This window comes from Lepidochelys kempii, chromosome 5 (assembly GCF_965140285.1).
Source record: "Lepidochelys kempii isolate rLepKem1 chromosome 5, rLepKem1.hap1, whole genome shotgun sequence".
NCBI classification, from domain to species: domain Eukaryota; kingdom Metazoa; phylum Chordata; order Testudines; family Cheloniidae; genus Lepidochelys; species Lepidochelys kempii.
Window position 1 is genome coordinate 136,023,524 of NC_136384.1, and position 20,853 is coordinate 136,044,376.

Below are 20,853 nucleotides of genomic sequence, written 5' to 3' on the forward strand. Positions count from 1 at the left end.
GGAGATTTGTGGTAGCAGTGTGCGGCGTCCGTGCCTACGCTGTATATACCCTAGTGCCCCAATCTGAGGGCGTACGGGAAGGACAGCCCCTCCGCTGCCCCAGTTCCTTCTCACCCACGAAACCTGGCCAGAGGCAAGGACTCCAAAGTAGAGGGGAAGGAGCACTCAGAGAGAGAACATCTCAAAGAACTCCAGTAACTGCATGTGACAATCAGGGTCCTGACACCCCAAGGGGAGAACAGGGTCTGACCCCCAAAGAATAAGACGTTGAATCTACTGATTTTATGCAACTATAAAAGCGTATCGAGTAAAGTCTTTTATGAAATGGTCTGAACTTGATGATCACTATGAGACTTGTACACAGACTGGGGTTCTATATATAGAATTTACTATTCTATATACATATAATTTATGTATATAGAATAGTATGCTCATGGCCGGCACTGCGACGCCAAGTATGCTTCCCAGCAGGGAGTGGATCCTCCCTAGCTAGCTGTTCACATGAAACTGAGGCCTTCTCTACACTACAGAGTTTTGTCGATAAAAGTTATACCGCTTTAATTAAACCGCTGCTGCATGTCCACACTGTGCTCCTTTTGTCGGCAGAGCACGTCCACACTCGCACCTCTTGCATTGCCACAGAGAGCAGTGCACTGTGGGTAGCTATCCCATTGTGCAACTGGCTGCAGGGTACTTTGGGAGAGGTTTGCAATGCCTCATGGGGCAGGTACAGTGTCACATGATGCAGATTTCTCAATCCCATCCTTCCAGGGGCATCCAACTAGATTGCCAGCTGCTTTTCAACTGAAGTGTGTGGTGGAGAGAGGAGGGGGTGAGTCTGTGACAGGGAGTGTGTGTGTGTGAGAGAGAGAGAGAGAGAGAGGAGTGACAGAAACAATGTGTGTGTGTGTGGTGTGTGTGTTGTGTGTGTGAGGGGGGAAGAAATATGTGAGAGAGAGAGAGACAGTGTATGTTGGGGAAGTGTGTGTGTTGAAGGACAGTGTGTCGGAAGGCTTTCTCTAAGTTCAGACAGCAGCCTGAGCAACCAGTCCTGGGGGAAGAGGGACACCAGCCCCTGGCTCTGCACAGCACAGCAGTCTCTTCCCCCCACGGCAGCAGCCCACTCTGCCTGCCTGCCGATTCCACATTAATGGCTCTGTGATTCCCTCCAGGTTCTCCCACAGCCTCCACTCTCACCGCTGAGGAATGTCAGAGCTTCCCGGAGCTTTGCAAGGGGAGGGACGCTTGCAGGCATAGCTAGATACAGGGCAGCCAAGTTCAAAACAGTGAGCAGAGCGGTCACAGTGGGCACTGTGGGATACTGGGGGAGGCCAGTTATGTCAACATAACGAATGGCAGCGTCTACACTGATGCTTTATCACTTTACTTTTGCTGCAAAAAGCTCTATGCCTCTCGTCGAGGTGGTTTTAGTTTGTCGGCAAAACGGCAGAGTTTTGCCACCAAAAGCAGTGTGTACACCACACCTCCACAGTTTTGTCAACAAAATTGTGTAGTGTAGGCAAGGCCTCACTTCAGGTACCCCCCGTTGTCCAGCCAAGAAAAGACAACGGTGGACCATTAGACTTCAGTTAACTTGAAACTAAAAAGAAAACCCTAGTCTTGGAAAACTAAGGCCTTGTCTACACTACAGTTTTGTCGGCAAAAGGCAGCTTTTGGCAGCAAAACAGTGGAGGTGTGCACACTGCAATGCCACTTTCGGTGACAAAACTCTTCAGTTTTGGCGACAAAATAAAGCCATCTCGACGAGAGACACAGGGTTTTTAGCAGCAAAGTGCCAGTGTAGATACCGCACTTGATTTGATTGCTTTAATTGGCCTCCAGGAGGTGTCCCACAATGCCCATCCTGACCACTCTGATCAGCAGTTCAAACTCTGCTGCCCTGCAGCCATATAAACAACCATCCACCCCTCCCCATTTAAAGCCACACAAATTTTTAAAATTCCACTTCTTGTTTGGTCAGCGTGGAGAGCTCACATCGCCTCTTCCCAGCTGACCATGGTGGCTCCATGCTGCAAACCAGGTCTGTCTCCCACTTGGACCAGTGCAGAGCTCTTGGATCTGCTCAGTATTTGGGGAGAGGAGGCTATGCAGTTGCAGCTGCGCTCCATAGGAAGTTTGATACCTATGGGTAGATTTCTCAGGGCTTGTGTGAAAAGGGACACAGTCAGGACACAGAGCAATGCAGAACAAAGATAAAGGAGCTGAGGCCGGCATACCAGAAAGCAAGGAAGGCAAACTGATGCTCTGGTGCTGTCCTGAAGGCCTTCTGCCTATTCTGTAAGGAGTTGGACGCTATCCTTGGTGATGACCCCACCTCCACTGCCAAGAGCCCCATGGATGCTTTGGCGGGGCTGGAGGTGGCAGAAAGTGGACCTAACTCAGAGGATGAAGTCATGGACGAGGAGGTGGAGTTAGGGAATTATGTGGCTCCCACGGCGGGTTCACTAGGTGGGCTGGCCAGTCAAGAACTGTTCTCCACTCCGGAAAGGTTTAACCAGTCCTGGCACTCCCACTCTGGTGAGCAAGAAGCAGGAGAGGAGACCCTTGGTAAGTGGTTTTTTTGAGTTGATGGTGCTCATGATGTTCAGCTTTCATTTGCTTTGTGTACTGCAGAAGTAGGTGAAAGGATAGAAATGTACAAGGCTGGCTGTGTTTCTGTGTGCTGGACATTTTCCTGTGCATCTAAGCAGTGCAGTGGAACAGTGTGTTGATGCACACTGAGATTTCACAGGAATCCTCCAGAGAGATCTCTAGGAAACTTTCCTGGAGGTACTTGGTAGTCCTCTGCTGGAGGTTCCTTGGCAGAGCTGCTTTGTTCCTTCCTCCATTGCATGAAACTTTCCCGCGCAACTTGGCAATTACTTGTGCAAACCAAAGCTGCACACAGGCGAGCAGCATAGGGACCAGTCGGAAGCTGCAAGCATGCAGCAGTTGCAGCCTTGCTTCCTTGGTTACCCTCAGGAGTGAGATATCTGCTTCAATGACCCCTGCCCGGGTAAAAGTGTTGGAGCATTTACAATATTGTCCCTAGTCACTGCACCACGACCCTTTCATAAGCACCATTGCTGTTTACCCCAGGTAGAATGCCCCTCCCCCGTTGGGCTAATCTCACCATGCCTGGCGTGTTCGCCGAGATATGTGCTTGCCAAGTGCAGTGAGAAAGTGCTTGGTATGTTACAAGGGGTGTGCTAAACTGCAATGATTCAATGTTGTGCATGAACTAACAATCATGCTTCTGTGTATTGTTTCTTGTGCTTCTGCAGATATGGCCTTCAGGGGAGCCCCCTACACACCAGTGGAGCGCTTCTGCCAGATAAGAAAGTGGCTAAGATGGAGCAAGGAGGACATGTTCCAGGACGTCCTGCAATACTCCGATGCAGTAAAAAGGGAACGCAGAGAGTGGAGAGAAATTGAACGGCAGGACAGAAAAGAAAATCAGGACTTTTTCTTGGATGCTACTAAGCAGATGATAAAAGTAATGGAGGAGCAAATAGAGATGCTTAAGTTTCTCATAACACTGCAGTCACAACAGATGCGTGCCTCCCCTCCCCTGCAGCACATTCAGAACGGTTTTCCATGCCTCCCTCAACTCCACCCATGCATTCCCTTATGCTTTCTGGAATTTCTCCATTTTCCATTCATTCCACCCCCTCAGACAGTTTTCAAAATGATAGCTGGACCTATGCACAGCTCTGACGGTCTGCCCTTCCATGGTCCCTTCTTTTCCCACTGAGCGTTTGTGTGTGGGTGGATCGTTTGTTTAGTAAAAACAAAGAATCTGAAAGATAACTGCTCTTTATTTGTGTCCTACAAACGGAGGTAGCAGGCAGCAGCAAGACATACACAAGCAGTTTAATCCTTTGCTTACTGAAATCCTAGATCATGAATCATCACAGGTGCGTCTTAAGAAAACTTGATTTAATGAAGCATTGCAGTTTGCAGCATAGAAATATACATTATTGGTTCTCATTCTCAAAGTGTTGTCTCAAAGCTTCCTTGACTTGAATTGCCCCCCGCTGTGCCCCTTGAATAGCCCTGGTATTAGGCTGCTCAAAATCAGCTGCCAGGCCCAGTGCATCAGCAGTCCACCTCCGAGCAAACCTTTCACCCTTAGCCTCACAAATATTATACAGAGTGCAATAGGCGGCAATGACCATGGGAATATTCTCCTCATTCAGATCTAACCTGCCAGAAAGGCATCGCCAACATGCCTTTAATCTGCCAAACACACATTCCACAGCCATCCTGCACCTTTTGTTGAAGTGCTCCCTACTGCTATCCCGGTTTCCCATGTAAGACTTCTTGAGCCAGGGGAGTAAGGGGTATGCTGGTCTCCCAGGACCACTATGGGCATTTCAACATCTCCCACTGGAATCTTCTGGTCTGGAAAGAAAGTCCCCACCTGCAGCTTTCTGTACAGGCTGGTGTTCCTGAAAATATGTGCATCATGCACCTTCCCAGACCATCCAGCGTTTGAACAGCTGCGGTGATCCACAAATGCCTGCAATACCATGGAGAAATACCCCTTTCTATTGCCGGACTCCATTGCAAGGTGGCCTGGTGCCAAAATTGGGGTGTGTGTGCCCTCTATGGCCCCTGTGCATTTAGGGAAATCCATTTTTGAAAAGCCGTCCACTATTTCATGCACGTTGCCAAGAGTCACGGTCCTTTGCAGCAGGATGCGATTAATGGCCCTGCACAGTTGTGTTAATGCAGCCCCAACAGTCAACTTCCCAACTTCAAACTGATTTGTGACTGACCAGTAGCAGTCTGGAGTCACCAACTTCCACACTGCAATTGCCACCCACTTCTTCACCGAGAGGGCAGCTCTCATTCTGGTGTCCTTGTGCCACAGGGCTGGGGTGAGCTCCACACACAGTTCCAGAAAGATGGCTTTCCACATCTGAAAGTTCTGTAGCCACTGCTTGTCATCCCAGACCTGCATGACGATACGATCCCACCACTCAGTGCTAGTTTCACGAGCCCAAAAGTGGTGGTCCACTGTGTGCAGCTGCTCTGTGAATGCCACAAGTCATCGTATGTTGCTCCTATCCACATCACACAGCAGGTCCGGCAAGTCTGAATCCTGTTCAGTTAGGAACTTTATGATTAACTGCATTGCCATCTGTGATGTGTTAATGACATTTAGCAGAGCAGTAGAAAGCAATGCAGGATCCATCCTTTCGCACAGAGATGGCAGGCAGACAGCAAACTAAGGTTGTTGAAATAAGCTGCGAACCAAAGCCGTAAGCCCATAGAATGCTGGGACAGAAAGCAATGCATCATGGGATGTTAAGCCCACACGCATGATGCGCTGTGGTCCATTCCACCAACCCACAAGTCTTAGCAGCATAAGGTGGGGAGTAGCACTGTGGGATAGTTACCCACAGTGCACTGCTCTCACTGTCCATGCGAGAGCACCAAGAACGGACGTGTTCTGCTGATAGAAGAAGCATAGTGTGAACATGCAACAGCAATATTATTATAGTGCTTTTTGGTCATTGACATAACTTTTGTCGAAGAAACTCTGAAAAGGCCTCAGAAAGAGGGCAATTTGAAACAAATTGATAAATTAAACAATAAGAAGTCACCAGGACCAGGTGGCATTCACCCAAGATTTCTGAAGGAACTCAAAATGTGAAAATGTAGAACTACCAATTATGGTATGTAACCTATCATTTAAATCAGCTTCTGTACCAGATGACTGGAGGGTAGCTAATATGATGCCAATTTTTAAAAAAAGGCTCTAGAGGTGATCCTGGCAATTACAGGCTGGTAATCCTCACTTCAGTACCAGGAAAATTGGTTGAAACTACAGTAAAGAACAAAATTGCCAGATACATAGATGAACATGATTTGTTGGGAAAGAGTCAACATGGTTTTTGTAAAGGGAAATCATGCCTCACCAATCTACTAGAATTCTTTGAGGGGGTCAACAAGCTTGTGGACGAGGGGGATCCAGTGGATATAGTGTACCTAGATTTTCAGAACGCCTTTGACAAGATCCCCCACCAAAGGCTCTTAAGCAAAGGCTCTTAAGAGGAAAGGCCCTTTCATGAATCAGTAACTGGTTAAAAGATAGGAAACAAAGGGTGGGAATAAATGGTCAGTTTTCAGAATGGAGAGAGGTAAATACTGGTGTCCCCCAGGGGTCCGTACTGGGACCAGTCCAATTCAACATATTCATAAATGATCTGGGAAAAGGGGTAAAGAGTGAGGTGGCAAAATTTGCAGATGATACAAAACTATTCAAGATAGTTAAGTCACAAGCGGACTGTGAAGAGTTACAAAGGGATCTCACAAAACTGGATGACTGGGCAAAAATAGCAGATGAAATTCAATGTTGATAAATGCAAAGTAATGCACATTGGAAAACATAATTCCAACTATTCATATAAAATGATGGGATCTAAATTAGCTGTTACCACACAAGAAAGAGATCTTGGAGTCATTGTGGATAGTTCTCTGAAAACATCCATTCAATGTGCAGCGGCAGTCAAAAAAGTGAACAGAATGTTGGGAATCATTAAGAAGAGATAGATAATAAGACAGAAAATATCATATTGCCTCTATATGAATCCATGGAACGCCAACATCTTGAATACTGCGTGCAGATCTAGTTGCCTCATCTCAAAAAAGATATATTGGAATTGGAAAAGGTACAGAAAAGGGCAACAAAAGTTATCAGGGGTATGGAACAGCTTCCATATGAGGAGAGTTTAATAAGACTGGGACTTTTCAGCTTGGAAAAGAGACGATTAAGGGGGGTGGGGGATATGATTCAGGTCTATAAAATCATGACTGGTGTGGAGAAAGTAAATAAGGAAGTGTTATGTACTCCTTCTCAGAAGCTGGGAATGGGTGATAGAGGATGGATCACTCGATAATTGCCCTGTTCTGGTCCTTCCCTCTAAAGCACCTGGCATTGGCCACGGTTGGAAGACAGGACACTGGGTTAGATGGACCTTTGGTCTGAGCCAGTATGGCCCCCCATGAATTTCCCCCACCATGAATCACCACAGTCTGCAAGAGAGAGGGTTTGAAGTGAAGGACATCCAGAAACTGAGGGCCAGTGTCTAAATGGGGTACTCTCCAGGCAATGCTGGAGTTCCTCTGTGACAGGAGGCATGCTGGGAAAGTGTGCAGGGGAAATAGGTAACTTATTTGTCTGATACCAAAGCATAAGCCTGAGGTTGCAACTTTATGTTTATTTGGTTTAAAAACATACTGTCCGTGTTTGCTTTCCTTGCCGTTTCATCTCTGAGTCTGTGATTTCACTGTTAAATAAACTTTTTGTTTATTTTTACCCTGAACAGATCTCTGTCGTGCAAACCGTGCCAAAGTGAACTGAGAACTGAGAATGAACTGAGAACACTCCTTTGGGGTGAGGAACCAGAGGGGAAAAGTCCAAATGTCTGGTAGTTAAGAACTTGGGGTACACAGATTTGGGGATACTTGGCACCAGAAGGACAGTTGAGGTCACCCTGCAAGGCATGATTTGGCTGGTGGGAGCCAGGGTGGGACCGTATGCAAGTACGCTGGGGACTGGTGTCAAGGCTGAGCCAGAGCAGCCTAACATTAAAACACCGAAAGACACAAGGCAGAAGCTGAGACACCCCTTACTGGTCCTGGTGATCCTCAGAGATCACACTCAGCGCTTAAATTCACTGGAGCGGTGCAGAATGGTGCTCTGGTAAACGTTTTCAACCCCCCTGGAGTTCTTATAGCATGCTGGGGTGGGGGGCTCCAGGAAATACTATATGAGAACGTAAGCCGTGATCACACTGTACAAGTAAGTAACACCTCCTCCTTCTTCGAGCAGTTGTCTCTATGGGTGTTCCACTCCAGGTGATTCCCAAGCAGTGCCCACACTACGGGGGTGAAGCTGAGCTGACGGATCTAGTCAGTGGCGGAGCCAACAGGGGCAGCTGACATAAACAAAGGTGCCACCCGCTTGTACTCACCGGGTGGCGCTCCGGGTCCTCGGCGGCACTGAAGGCCCCCGCCGCCGCAACGCCGCCGAGGAGCTGGAGCGCGTGAAGACCCCTGCCGCCGAGGAGCCGGGGCGCCGCCGGGTGAGTAAAAATTTAAAAAGGCGCCGAGCGGCCACTCCCCACGCTCCCCCCACCCCCGGCTACGCTACTGGATCTAGTACTTAGTGAAGAGCCGCCACACCCAAGGCCGCATCGGCCCTGCAGGCGTGAAGAGCCGCACAGTCCACAGACTGTGTCCGTAATGGACAATCGTGGTGGGTTGTGCCCTTGTGGAATGGGCAGTCACCCTAGCCAGGGGCTGCACAGCTGAGAAACTTTGTAACGTGCTAAAATGCACTGTAAGACCCATTTTGATAATATTTGGGTGGAAATAGGGGCTCCCTTCATCCTCTTTGAAAGAGGGCAAAGAGCTTAGGAGACGCTCTGAAGGGCTTAATTCTCTTGAGGTAGAATGCAAGGGCTCGTCTCACATCTGGCGCATGAAAACTAGCTTCTTCCCTTGAAGCGTGAAGTCCGGGCTAGTCTGGAAACGTCCTGGTTTATGTGAAAGTCCGATGAGTCCTTGGGCAGGAAAGGAGGATGTGGACGGAGTCACCTTGTCCTGGTGAAAAAACGTGAAGGGTGGATCTGCCATAAGGGCTGCCCTGTTAAGAGTGCACAGACAGGCACCCACCTCCCATGGGGCACAGTGTCCCACAGTGACAACTTCTCTAAGAAGGAGTAATACTTTTCTGAGGAAATTCCCTGTAGGATTTTTAAATGCAGGTGGAAGGGAAATACGGTAAAAAGAGTAAGAATCTTCCTGTGTATTTTTCCTTTAAAAAATATTAACTGGGGTTGAGGGAGGATCTTCCTTTTATTTCTTTTTAACAATGGGGTCCCAGCTGCAACGTGAACATTGTTGGTAGCTGGCATGTGACAGGTCAGATGTCATCACAAAGGCCAATCAGAATGTTGCTACGGACAAAGCCATATTCTAATACATATTAGCATGTCACCAGTTTGTTCCTCAGTCAATGACATTTCTACAATTCATATATGGGGTCAGATCCTCAACTGCTATAAATCAGCATCTCTCCATTAAACTTCCGTGGCACCACACTGATTTACACCAGCGGAGGTTCTGACCCACTGGTTTCCCTGTAGTGGACCAGAGTACGTGGATACAGTAGAGTAAGGGTGGGGAAAGGGGGAAGCAATATGTACTGAGAGTCAAACAAGTCACAACCTGCATGCTTCAGCCATTTTAGGATTTGCTCTGACTGCATTCTGCTATTTTCTGCTGCCTGTCTGTTGGAAATGAGGTCTGGGGCCACCGTTCTCCCCCCATGCCAGTTACAGGCTCGGACTCCAAGCACAGAACTAAAGGTGTTCCACATTTTTCATGCCAAAAGTTCTTTCTCGGCCAAAAAAACCACAATTTCATTTTATCCACAGGAAAATATCTAAACAAACATTTTCGTTTTTTTTTTTTTAAATGTCACTTTGTTTTTTTGGTTTAAAGAAAATGAAATTACATTTAACTGAAATTCCAAGTCAAAACAAACCTTTTGTTTTAAAACTTCCCATGGGAAAACTGAAATCTTCCAGCTGAAAACTTCCAAACCAAGGACTTGTCTGAAATTCCTTGTGAGAAAGATGTTGATTCTCGGACTAGCTCTAGAGAGAACATATCATCTCCTGTACGGTCACGGTCAGTCCCATGCTATTAGGTGAGCATCGGGGGGGCTATCGAGCAATGAAAGCCACATGCTTTCACCTTTGCCTATCCCAGATGCACCAGATCTCACACTTTTACAGTTCTGGCAATATAAGAGGGCCCTGTGTTGGTTCAGGCTTCTTAGGGGCATTTGACATAATGAGACAAATCAGGTTAGAAAATATTATTAAAAATAATTCACAGTCAATAGCCCACTAGCAGCTTTGAGTCTTTCAAGCAAATACTTCGGAACAGCTGTAAAACATACTTACTGTTCAGGCCTTCCTTGTTAACTATAGTGGTGCTCCCGAGTGCCTCGTAGTACTGCTGGTTACTCATCAATGTATGCATGCCAAGGATGGCTACATCAGAAAGAAAGGGAAAAAAAACCAAGTTATTGCAGCCCCTTATGCTGAGAAAAGATGGATTCTGGCAAAGCCTTGAGAGCACACAGCTTCCCAGAAGTGACCTAAAATGTGGGCCTCCACAGTAAGAAATTTGCTTTTGTGCGAATGTAGAAAAGCTAGAAAGATGGCACCCATGAGCCCGCAGTTTGAGTCCCACTGTGCTGAGTGACATCAGGTACCAACAGCACACTGAAGCTATGGCCATTTTCTCTCTACGAAAGGGTAGCACGATTTGTGCAGGGAAAGGTATATGCATTGCAGGCAGCAAGGGTCTGGGCTGTGCATTAATGCCAAAAGATACTAAATGGAGGCACAGATGTGGGAACAGTTTCCCAATAATCAAGCTGAATGGAGTGTCTAGGTTGGAGCCAAACAAAAAAAAAAAAAAAAAAAAAGTGAGAGGAGGAATAAATATCACAAAACATAGAAACAGCCATGAGGAGTTACCAATCTCAAGCCTGATCCTGCAGTTTACCATGTGCCTTCCACCCGCCACTAGCCTGGGTGGGAGGGGCTCTCCACACTTGTTAAAGACAATAGCATCAACACTGTACCTGGCACACACAGCGGCAGAATGAGATGTTCTCATCCAGTAAACTACAGAACAGTGTATATATCCCAAGTGCTTTGGCAACAGGCACTCTGTTTATACCCAACACAAACTAAAGGCAGCTTTGACTTGAGCTTTGCACTCTTTAACAGGTCACAAAAACCTGAAAGCAGTGCCGGGGTCCATGGTGACTTGTTGAAGACAGAAACATGAGTACTGTAAACAGAATTAAAATGCTGCAAGAAGACAGCAGCCAAGTTTCAGATAATAAACGCATTTCAGTCTCTAATTTTCTAAAACAATACATACAGAGAGAGAGAGAGAAAGAGACTGGCCTACACTAAAAACTAAGTTAAGTCAACCCAGCTACGTTGCTCTGGGGTGTGAAAACCCATACCACTGAGCGAGGCAGTTAAGCTGACCTAACCCTGGCGTAAAACAGCGCTAAGCCAACGGAAGAACTCTTCCGTTGATCTAACTAGTGCCTCTCGTGGAGACAGATCACCTGCGGTGATGGCAGATCCCCACCCGTCGCCGCAGTGAGTGGCTACACTGACATGTTGCAACTGTGCCATGGTAGCGGCTGAAGTGTAGACCCAGCCTCAATCTATGTATGTTCCAGAACCTCAGCAGTCCAACGCCTACTAGAGTAAGCAGCACAGAGCCAACCGACCAAACATAACGTTTTAAAAAAGAAATCCTGCTGCCCTCAGAAAATTCATTTTGGAGAAAGCCCTGTAGCAATGAATTTTCCATTCTCCTGTGGTTCGATATAGAATGTCACATGCCTGTTTGTACACACAGGGATATGTGTGGGAACGTATGTTTATTACGGATGGGCAAACCATAAAATAAACTAAGAACAAAAATTCCTCTCAACTTCACACAGAACAGACCTTCAAGGTCCCAACAGCTGTTTTCTCTTAGTTTTTTCACAAATGGCTCTTCCCAGGTCTGGCTGGCACCAGAAGCAGAAATTGCCAGAGCTTCCCTGACCATGTGGTTTTTTGGCTGCAGAGTGCGGGGACTGTCGCGAGAAGGGTGGTTCTTGCTAGGGACCTACCTGGTGAAAACCTACTGGGACAAATAAATGCCAGTAATTGTAGGTCTGCTAACGTGGACCCATTTTTCAGGCAGGAGGAAAGCGCTGAAGAAACGCAAGAGCATAGGGTGGGATTTGCCATCAAGAACTCACTTCTGGGGAAGACTGAGCCACCTACAAATGGATCAGAGAGAATTCTGGCCCCACGCTTGTTCACCTCGGAGGGCCCAGTCAACCTTGAGAGTGAATTCGCCCCAACAAAGGACCAGTTCTACGACCAGTTGAACACCACCATCAGCAGGGTTCCGAAGCACGAATATGTTTCCCTGCTAGGGGACTTCAACGCAAGGGTGGGAGCTGATCATGAAGCATGGACCAACTGTCTTGGTCAACACGGAACTGATAAAAGAATGGAAATGGTCAGAGCCTGCTAAAAGTTTGTTCCTATTAAGACCTCTGTATAACAAACTCATTCTTCCAGACAAAGCCACAGCACAAAGGGTCTTGGAAACATCCCAGATCTGGCCATTGGAGCCAACTGGATCTTATCATCACAAGGGGTACCAGCCTTAACAGCGTCCTCATTACCCGCAGTTATCAAAGTGCTCACTGCAGCAAGGTCAGACTTAAACCAAAGACAATAAACAGATCTAAAGTCAAAGGGCGTCCTTGTATTAACATCGGTACCTTAGCACAGTGGTTTTCAAACGGTGGGTCACGACCCAGAACTGGGCTGTGGAATGGAAGGCGCTGGTCACAGCGGCTCTGGTCAGCACTGCCGACTGGGAAGTTAGAAGTCCCATCGGTGGTGCTGCCCGGCTAAGTCAGACACCGCGCTGTGCCCTGCAAGCGACCAGCAGCAGGTCTGGCTCCCGTGGGGGGGAAGGGGCACGAGGCTCTGCACGCTGCCCCCCAGCTGTGCCGCTGACTGGGCTGGAGGTAAGCCTGCACCCCAAGCCCGCGTCCCAATCCTCTGCCCCAGCCCTGAGCCTCCCCAAAACCAGAGCCCCTTCTGGCACCCCAAACCCCTCATCCCTGGCCCCACCCCAAAGCCTACACACCCAGCCCAGACCCCAGTCCCCTCCTGCACCCCAATCTCCTGCCCCAGCCCTGAGGCCCTCCCACACCCCGAACCCCTCATCCCCACCTCTGTTGGGCTGCCCATTTTCTTCAACTGGGTTGCCAGAAAAGAAGTTTAAAAACCGCTGCCTTAGCGGACCAAGAAAAGTCACAGCAGTTACCAGAACATATGACAGTAAGTCCTGGACTCAGTGATGGAGCCACAAGCATCCACCTGAAGCGGGAGCAACTGAAGAACACAATCTACGACACAGCTCTGTCAGTCTTTGGGAAGAAGGAAAGCAAGACGAACGACTGGTCTGATGCATATTCCAGTGAATTGATACCAGCCATAGAGGCCAAACGCACAGCCCAAACCAACTACAAGAGAGGCCCCGTAGCGACGTGACGACTCCTGCTGGTCGTCTTGGGAATTAGCGCTCCAGCCCCCGGAGCGCCCGCTGCAGGCCGGTGTCCCGCTTGCCTCAGGCCCCCGTGTCCCTCCCGGACCCTGGTGCTCCTTACCTCAGGGTTCTGCCCTCTGCAGTACCCCCCGCAGTCCCTGGGTCTCCCCTCCTGGGGAACCCCCACCCTCTATCCCCATCTTGCCTCAGCGGCTACTGCCAGTCACCATCTAGCCCCCGCTCACTGGGGCAGACTGCAGTCTGTAAACCACTCATCATCGGCAAGGGGGGTTTGGACCTGCTGCCTTTGCCTAACCCTGGGCTGCACCGCTGCAAGGTGGCCTGCAGCCTGGGGGCTCTCCAGGCTGGAGCTTCCCAGCTCCTCTGGCCTTTCCCCAGCCCTGCTCCACTCCAGGTACCCTTTTCTCCCAGGCAGCCAGTCCTTCTCTCTCCAAAGCTAGAGAGAGTCCTCTTGAGCTCCTGGCTCATAGCCCTTTTATAGGGCCAGCTGTGGCCTGATTGGGGAGTGGCCCCAGCTGCGGCTGCTTCCCCAATCAGCCCAGCTTATTGGCTCCCTGGGGCAGCCCTTTCCCAGGGCAGTTTGAACCCCTTCAGGGCCGGAGCAGGGTGACCGCTCAAATAAAAACAAGCCCAAATAAAAACTTTTGTGTGTTGAGAGCAGCAAGAACCAAGGTAGAACAAACTGCTCAGTGGTGCTCCAATGACTATTGGCTGCACTTATGCAAAAGCATCCAAGTAGCAGCTGATTGCAAGCAGCATCAGAAATATGTATGATGGGATCAAGAAAGCCTTGGACCCAACTTCAAAGAAGACAGCCCTACTGAAATCAACAACATGGGAAACAATCAACAACCGCACCAAGCAGCTGGGTCGCTGGGTAGAACACGACTGTGAGCTTTACTCTTGTGAAAATATTGTTCCAGACGTAGCCATCAATGCCATCGAAAGCCTACCTGTAATGGACCAACAGTTGAGGAGCTCAGCCTTGCCATAGATGGCCCTGGAAAAGACTGCATGCTGTCAGAGGTCATCAAATGTGGAAACCCGTCCTGTTGCAACAGCTCCATGAGCTGCTCTGCCTGTGCTGGAAAGAAGGCGAAGTACCACAAGAAATGAGAGACACCAACATCACCATCAACATCTCTCTAAAAACAAGGGTCACTGGAGCAACTGTAACAACTATCGTGGCATTTCCCTTCTTAGTACTATGGGACAAGCCTTTGCCCGAGCTGGCCTGAACAGCATTCAGACCCTTGCAGACAGCAGGACCGGCTCTACGCACCAGCAAACCAAGCATGTGCTTGGGGCGGCATAATTCCAGGGGGGGGCATTCCGGGTGGGGTGGGGTTTTTGGTTTTTTTTTGCTTCGGCAGTTGCGCTCTCGGAGGTTTTTTTTGTTTTTTGCTTGGGGAGGCAAAAAACCTAGAGCCGGCCCTGGCAGAGAAATCTGTGCTGAATCACAGTGCGGCTTCAGAGCTGAAAGGTCTACTCTTGACATGATCTTCTCGCTGAGACAACTACAAGAGAAATGCAGAGAACAAAAGAAGCCTCTCTCCATAGCCTTCACCAATCTCACAAAGGCTTTTGACCCTATCAGTAGAAGTGGACTATTCACACTTCTAGAAAAGATTGGATGTTCCCCCAAGCTCTTAAGCATGATTTGATCCTTCCATGAAAACATGTACAGCACAGTCCAATATGGCGGCTCAGTCTCTGAGGCTTTCCAGATTCGTAGCGGAGTTAAGCAAGGCCGTGCCCCAAGTCTGTTTGGGATCTTCTCCTCCCTGCTACTAAAACAAGCTTTTGGTTCCTCAACAGAGGGAATCTACTTGCACACAAGAGCTGATGAAAAGCTGTTCAATCTTGCAAGACTCAGATCTAAAACCAAGACTTGGGAGGCCCTCATCCAACACCTTCTCTTTGCTGACGATGCAACAGTGGCAACCCACACAGAAGCCCATCTCCAAAACCTCATGGACAGTTTTTCCAACGCCTGCCAAGACTTCGGCCTTACTAGAAGCCTAAAAAAGACAAACCTAACATCCCAAGGAGTTGAGGAAGCACCCTCCATCAAGAACAACAACTAAGAACTTGAAGTGGTGAACAAGTTCACATACCTGGGGTCCACTATCACAGTCAACCTTGCATGTGAAACAGAATTCAACATACATATTGGAAAAGCTACCACAACAATGTCTAGACTGAACAAGAGGGTCTGGCAAAACAACAAACTGACAGAACACACAAAGATCTGCGTGTACTGTGCACGTGTTATCAGCACACTTTTGTACGGGAGCGAGACAGGGATCTGATACTCTCACCAGGAAAAGAGGCTCAACAGCTTTCATGTGCGTTGCCTTCGTCAAATCTTTGGAATCTCCTGGAGGGACAGAGTCACCAACACTGAGGTGCTCAAATGGGCCAGCAATACCCAGCATGCAAACACTCCTCCAACAGAGACGCCTCTGCTGGCTTGGGCATGTGTGCCAAAGGAATGATGGGCGCATCCCAAAGGACACCCTCAAACTGGCATCTGGAAAAAGACCCAAAGGACACCCAAAATTGCATTTCAAGGATATGTGCAAGCGAGGCCTCAAAGAAATGGACATGGATGTAGACACCTGGGAAGATCACACTCAGGACTGCAGCCTTTGGAAACAAGGGCTTAACAGGGATCTCCAGAGTTACGAGAGGAAGCAGTCCAGCTTAGCAGAGGAGAAAAGAGCTTGCAGAAGGCAGAGTCCAAAGGATTGAAATACCACTTTTAAATGTGACAGATGCGGCAGAGAGAGATTGTCTCTCTCGAGTGGGTCTCTTCAGCCATGGCTGTGGCTGCCATAAAACCAACCGAGTAAATTCTTTATCTCTCAGGGGCACATATCCATGGTTTCTTGAGAATGAAGACTGAGCACTAAAACTACTAAAAAAGTCAGTTAGTCTTTTTAATTCTTCATTTCTATTGTTAAGAAAAAATGGTCCCCCACAAACATTTATATTAATTATCTCACATATGATGGGTCACGGAGAACTTAAAATAGAGACTGAATTTACTGTCATCCACCACAAAGATCTAATAGGGCATCAAGCAGACGTGACCCTAATGTGCCATGGCATTCCCCAGGCCATGTAGTAGGTGGAATTGTTTTAACAGACAATCAACAAATAACTTCCACTGTTGCTTGCAGTGTCGTTGTAGCCGAGTTGATCCCTGGATATTAGCGAGACAAGGTGAGTGAGGTAACATCTTTTACTGAACCAACTTTTGTCGGGGAAAGAGCCAAGCTTTCGAGCTACACAGAGCTCTTCTTCAGGTCTGGGAAACATACACGGAGCATCACAGCTAAATGCCAGGTGGAATAGATTGTTTAGCATAAGTAGTTAGCACATATTCTACAGGACCGGTCAAGGTAGAGTGGCCTATTAACACCCCTGCAGCCATAGGACAAAAAAGGGGGGTTAATGGGCTACAGATTGTGGTAATAAACCATAAATCCAGCATCTTTATGAAGACCGTGATTTTAGTGTCCAGAGAGTTATGACTTTAAGCTCCCAGGCTTGTCCTTTGAAGGTGTTGGGCCGGTGTCCTTTGAGGACGAGGACTGAGACAGGTGTATGGCTGAGGTTAGCTAAAATAAGATGGGTTTCAGAGTAACAGCCGCGTTAGTCTGTATTCGCAAAAAGAAAAGGAGTAGTTGTGGCACCTTAGAGACTAACCCATTTATTAGAGCATGAGCTTTTGCGAGCTACAGCTCACTTCATCGGATGCACCGGCTGTTGCACACAGTGCCACCTAGTGGCTGAACATATCATACAGTTTAGCATTCCACTACAGGCAGCCTGCCTGGGCGCTTGATGCTTGTTTCCCGAGTCTCTAGCTCAGGGGTCGGCAGCCTTTCAGAAGTGGCGTGCCGAGTCTTCATTTATTCCCTCTAATTGAAGGTTTCGCGTGCCAGGCATACATTTAACGTTTTTAGAAGGTCTCTTTCTATAAGTCTACAATATATAACTAAACTATTGTTGTACGTAAAGTAAATAAGGTTTTTAAAATGTTTAAGAAGCTTCATTTAAAATTAAATTAAAATGCAGAGCCCCCAGGACCGGTGCTGAAAATCAGCTCATGTGCCACCTTTGGCAGGTGTGCCAGAGGTTGCCTACCCCTGCTCTAGCCAGATCTGGGCCATCCCTGGCACAATTTGGAGGAGCCTAGGGGCTGATTTACACTATGCCATCTGGTAATGGTCCCCAGGGAACCACCTGCCAGATGGGGTCAGCTGCAGCTCAGCACTCACTCTCCACCTGCAAGCAGGGCTGCAGAAGAGCTGTTGGGTGCGCACTGGGGACTTGTGGCTGGTCTCTGCTCCCTTTGTGCCGTCTGAGCAAAAACAAAGACTCTACTGCTGAGAAATTCCAAAAGAAATCCTGCAACCTGCTACCTCCAGCACACCTGTGCTCTTCAGCTAGAAGCACAGCAGCTACTGGCTATGATGCATGGTGAGAAGGGGGAAAGCAGGTCTTCCAGAAAGGCATCCAGCCATGATCTGAGGACCAAGAGATGGAGAATCCATCACTCCCCTGGGCATCATCCTCAGTGGTTGTCCCTTTGTTCAGGCTGACTTCAGACGAGGACGTTATACCCAAAACCAAGTCACTCACTTAATAGAAAAGGAGGACTTGTGGCACCTTAGAGACTAACCAATTTATTTGAGCATAAGCTTTCGTGAGCTACAGCTCACTTCATCGGATGCATTCAGTGGAAGTGAGCTGTAGCTCAGGAAAGCTCATGCTCAAATAAATGGGTTAGTCTCTAAGGTGCCACAAGTACTCCTTTTCTTTCTGCGAATAGACTAACACGGCTGCTCCTCTGAAACCTGTCACTTAACAGAAGACACTGAAGATGCCTTTGAGAAGAGCAAGAAAGCTGGTGCTGTTCTGGAGGCTCCGTCAGCTGCAGGTGATACCGTCTGGCATGTGGGGCTGACCACTAAGTTGTTGCAGACTGTTCCCTGTAAGCCCATGATGTGGTTTATCATGAAAATGATACCAAATCAGAGCTTCATCTTGCTAGCTGGAGCATAGGCGCTGACTCTGTGGGTGCTCTAGGGCTTGAGCACCCATGAAAAAAAATTAGCGGGTTCTTAGCACCCACTGGCAGCCAAGCTCCCCAGTTCCCCCAGTGCTTCCTGCCCGTCGGCGGCCCTGCCGATCAACTCCTCTCCCCCCCTCCCAGCGCCTCCTGAACGCTGCAGAAAAGCTGTGTGTGTGTGGGGGGGGGGTCAAGCACTCCCCGGGTAGAGAGGAAGTCGGCGCCTACGAACTGGAGACAAAGTCAGCTGGTTTAGGCAGCTCTGTAGCAGACTAGCTGCTCTCCTCTTCAACATACATACTTACGACCTACCCAGAAGTAAGGCCGATAAGTACATATGTGCAGATGACATCTGTCTTGCTGATGTGGGTGACGATGCACATGATAGCAAAGGGTCACTCAGCCAGGACATGAATGCTCTGGCCACATAATGTAAGTCTCCACTGACAAAGGTAAGTACGTCTAAGACAGGGGCCACAACCTTCCAGCTGAAGGATCCCGACCAATCAACCCCTGACAATCTGTGTTGAGGGTCATCCTCTCCCTTTCCAGACAGTTGTCATTTCCTTAGGAGCCAAGCTGGGCCACACTCTACCAAAGTGGCCCCTGGAACACGTGAAGGAAACGATCACCTCCAGCACTGCTGTGATACAGACGCGAGCAGGAACCTACTGGGGAGCAGAGGCAAATGTTTTACGAACCTCGGCCCTGGCAGGGGTATTTGCTCCCACGGAATAACGTGCAGCCTGCTGCACACTAGGCTGACAACGGTTCCAGTAGGTGCAAATGAGCAATATGCACTTCCCACAAGATCCACCCACCTCCAGAAGAAAACACCAACACCCGCAGTTGCTGCTGACTTGCCCTGAGTGACTTGGCAACATCCTTTTGTGGCCCTGGTTCATGCACGACCACTGCACTGCTGGTCTGGCGCCATCTCGGATGAACAGCCGCATGCCAGGGCTGACGGCTGCGTCCTCGTAGTGTCGCAGCAACTTTGGGCTAGAGAAACTGGCATGCCAATGAATTTCAGAAGCCCTTGCGTACATCCACATGTTTGCAACCTGGGACGCAGATCCTGGACTAGGCTTAATTGGCTGGTGACTGGAATGGCCAAAGTGGCTGCCACCATGCAGAAACTTGGGTTAGCCCCATCTGCCCAGTGTGACTATGGGGCAGCAATGAAAACGGTCAACGTGGTGGAGGAGAACTCAGAAGACTGGTGGGTGGGCTGTAACTCCTGACTACCCTGGATGATGCAGCCATTAGATGGCCAAACAAGTAGAGATCGACTTGCAATGCATATGAAAGGAGATCATCCTACTGTTACAAATTTGTGCCTATTTCTAATCTGAATTTGTCTTGCTTTAACTTTCAGCCATGGGTAATTGTCATGCCTTTCTCTGCTAAATGAAATAGCCCTTTAGTATCTGGTACACACACTGTAATAAAGCCACCTTTTGATCTTCTTGACATTCCCCAGCAAATCCTAGTTTGCTAGATAGAGGGTGTAGCAGGGTGGGCACCCGCTCCAGCCCTGAAGGGGTCAAAACAGCCCTGGGAAAGGGATGTTCCAGGGGAGCCAAAGGATAGGCTGATGGGGAAGGCAGTTACAGCAGGGGCCAAGCCCCAATCAGGCCACAGCTGGCCTTAGAAAAGGCTGTGAGCCAGGGGCTCAGGCAGTCTCTCTCTAGCTGTGGAGAGAGACGGGCCTGGCTGCTTGGGAGCTCACCAGGGTACCTAGAGTAAAGCAGGGCTGGGGAAAGGCCAGAGGAGCTGGGGGGCTCCAGGCTGGAAAACCCCCAGCCTGCAGGCCTTGCTGAAGGCCTAAAGCAGGTACTGGGGTTGCAGAGGGGCAGCCCAAGGTTAGGCAAAGGCAGCAGGTCCAAACCCTCCTTGCCCATGATGAGTGGTACAGACTGCAGTCTGCCCCAGTGTGCAGGGGCCAGATGAAGCCTGGCAGTAGCCGCTGAGGCAAGGTGGGGATAGAGGGTGGGGGTTCCCCAGGGCGGGGAGACCCAGGGACTGCGGGGGTACTGCAGAGGGCAGAACCCCGAGGGCAGGGACACCGGGGTCCGGGAGGGACACGGGGACCTGACGCAAGCGGGACACTGGCCTGCAGAGGGTGCTCCGGAGGCTGGAGCGCTAATTCCTAGGACGACCAGCAGGAGACGCCGCACCAGTGAGTCGCGACGTGCTACGGGGGGGCAACACTCCTACATTCGGATTCACCCTTTTCTGAAGCTAACATAGCAAAATTTGACTATCAGAAAGAATTGCAATGAAACAAAACCTTTCCAGCACACAGAAAGGGTCCCTTTAGAAACTGGCCCCCTCCCTTCTCCTGCTCTAATCCACCAACTCTCAGATAGGTTGCCCGAACAAACCAAACCCATAATGGACAAGAGTCAGACTAGGTTCCATGTGCTTCATTCAAAGGACACACTCGCATGGGATGAGCTTTCATGTGCAGAAGCTGTGAGTATTGACAATAAATGCAGAGACTCAGAAAGAGAAAGAAGAAAAAGCAGAAAATATTTCCTCTTTTTTTGAGTAGATACTTTAACACCCTC

The 20,853-nt window shown here is 48.9% G+C and overlaps 1 protein-coding gene across 3 annotated transcripts in view; it reads right to left on the reverse strand.

Annotated features, from left to right (window-relative positions):
* The window catches only part of TMOD1 (tropomodulin 1), a 73,825-nt gene that overhangs the window by 11,122 nt on the left and 41,850 nt on the right, over nt 1-20,853 (reverse strand). For all 3 annotated transcript variants that reach the window (XM_073346053.1, XM_073346054.1, XM_073346056.1), the window contains exon 5: nt 9,987-10,076. In XM_073346053.1, the coding sequence (XP_073202154.1) occupies nt 9,987-10,076 (90 nt within the window). The remainder of the gene's footprint in view (nt 1-9,986; nt 10,077-20,853) is intronic.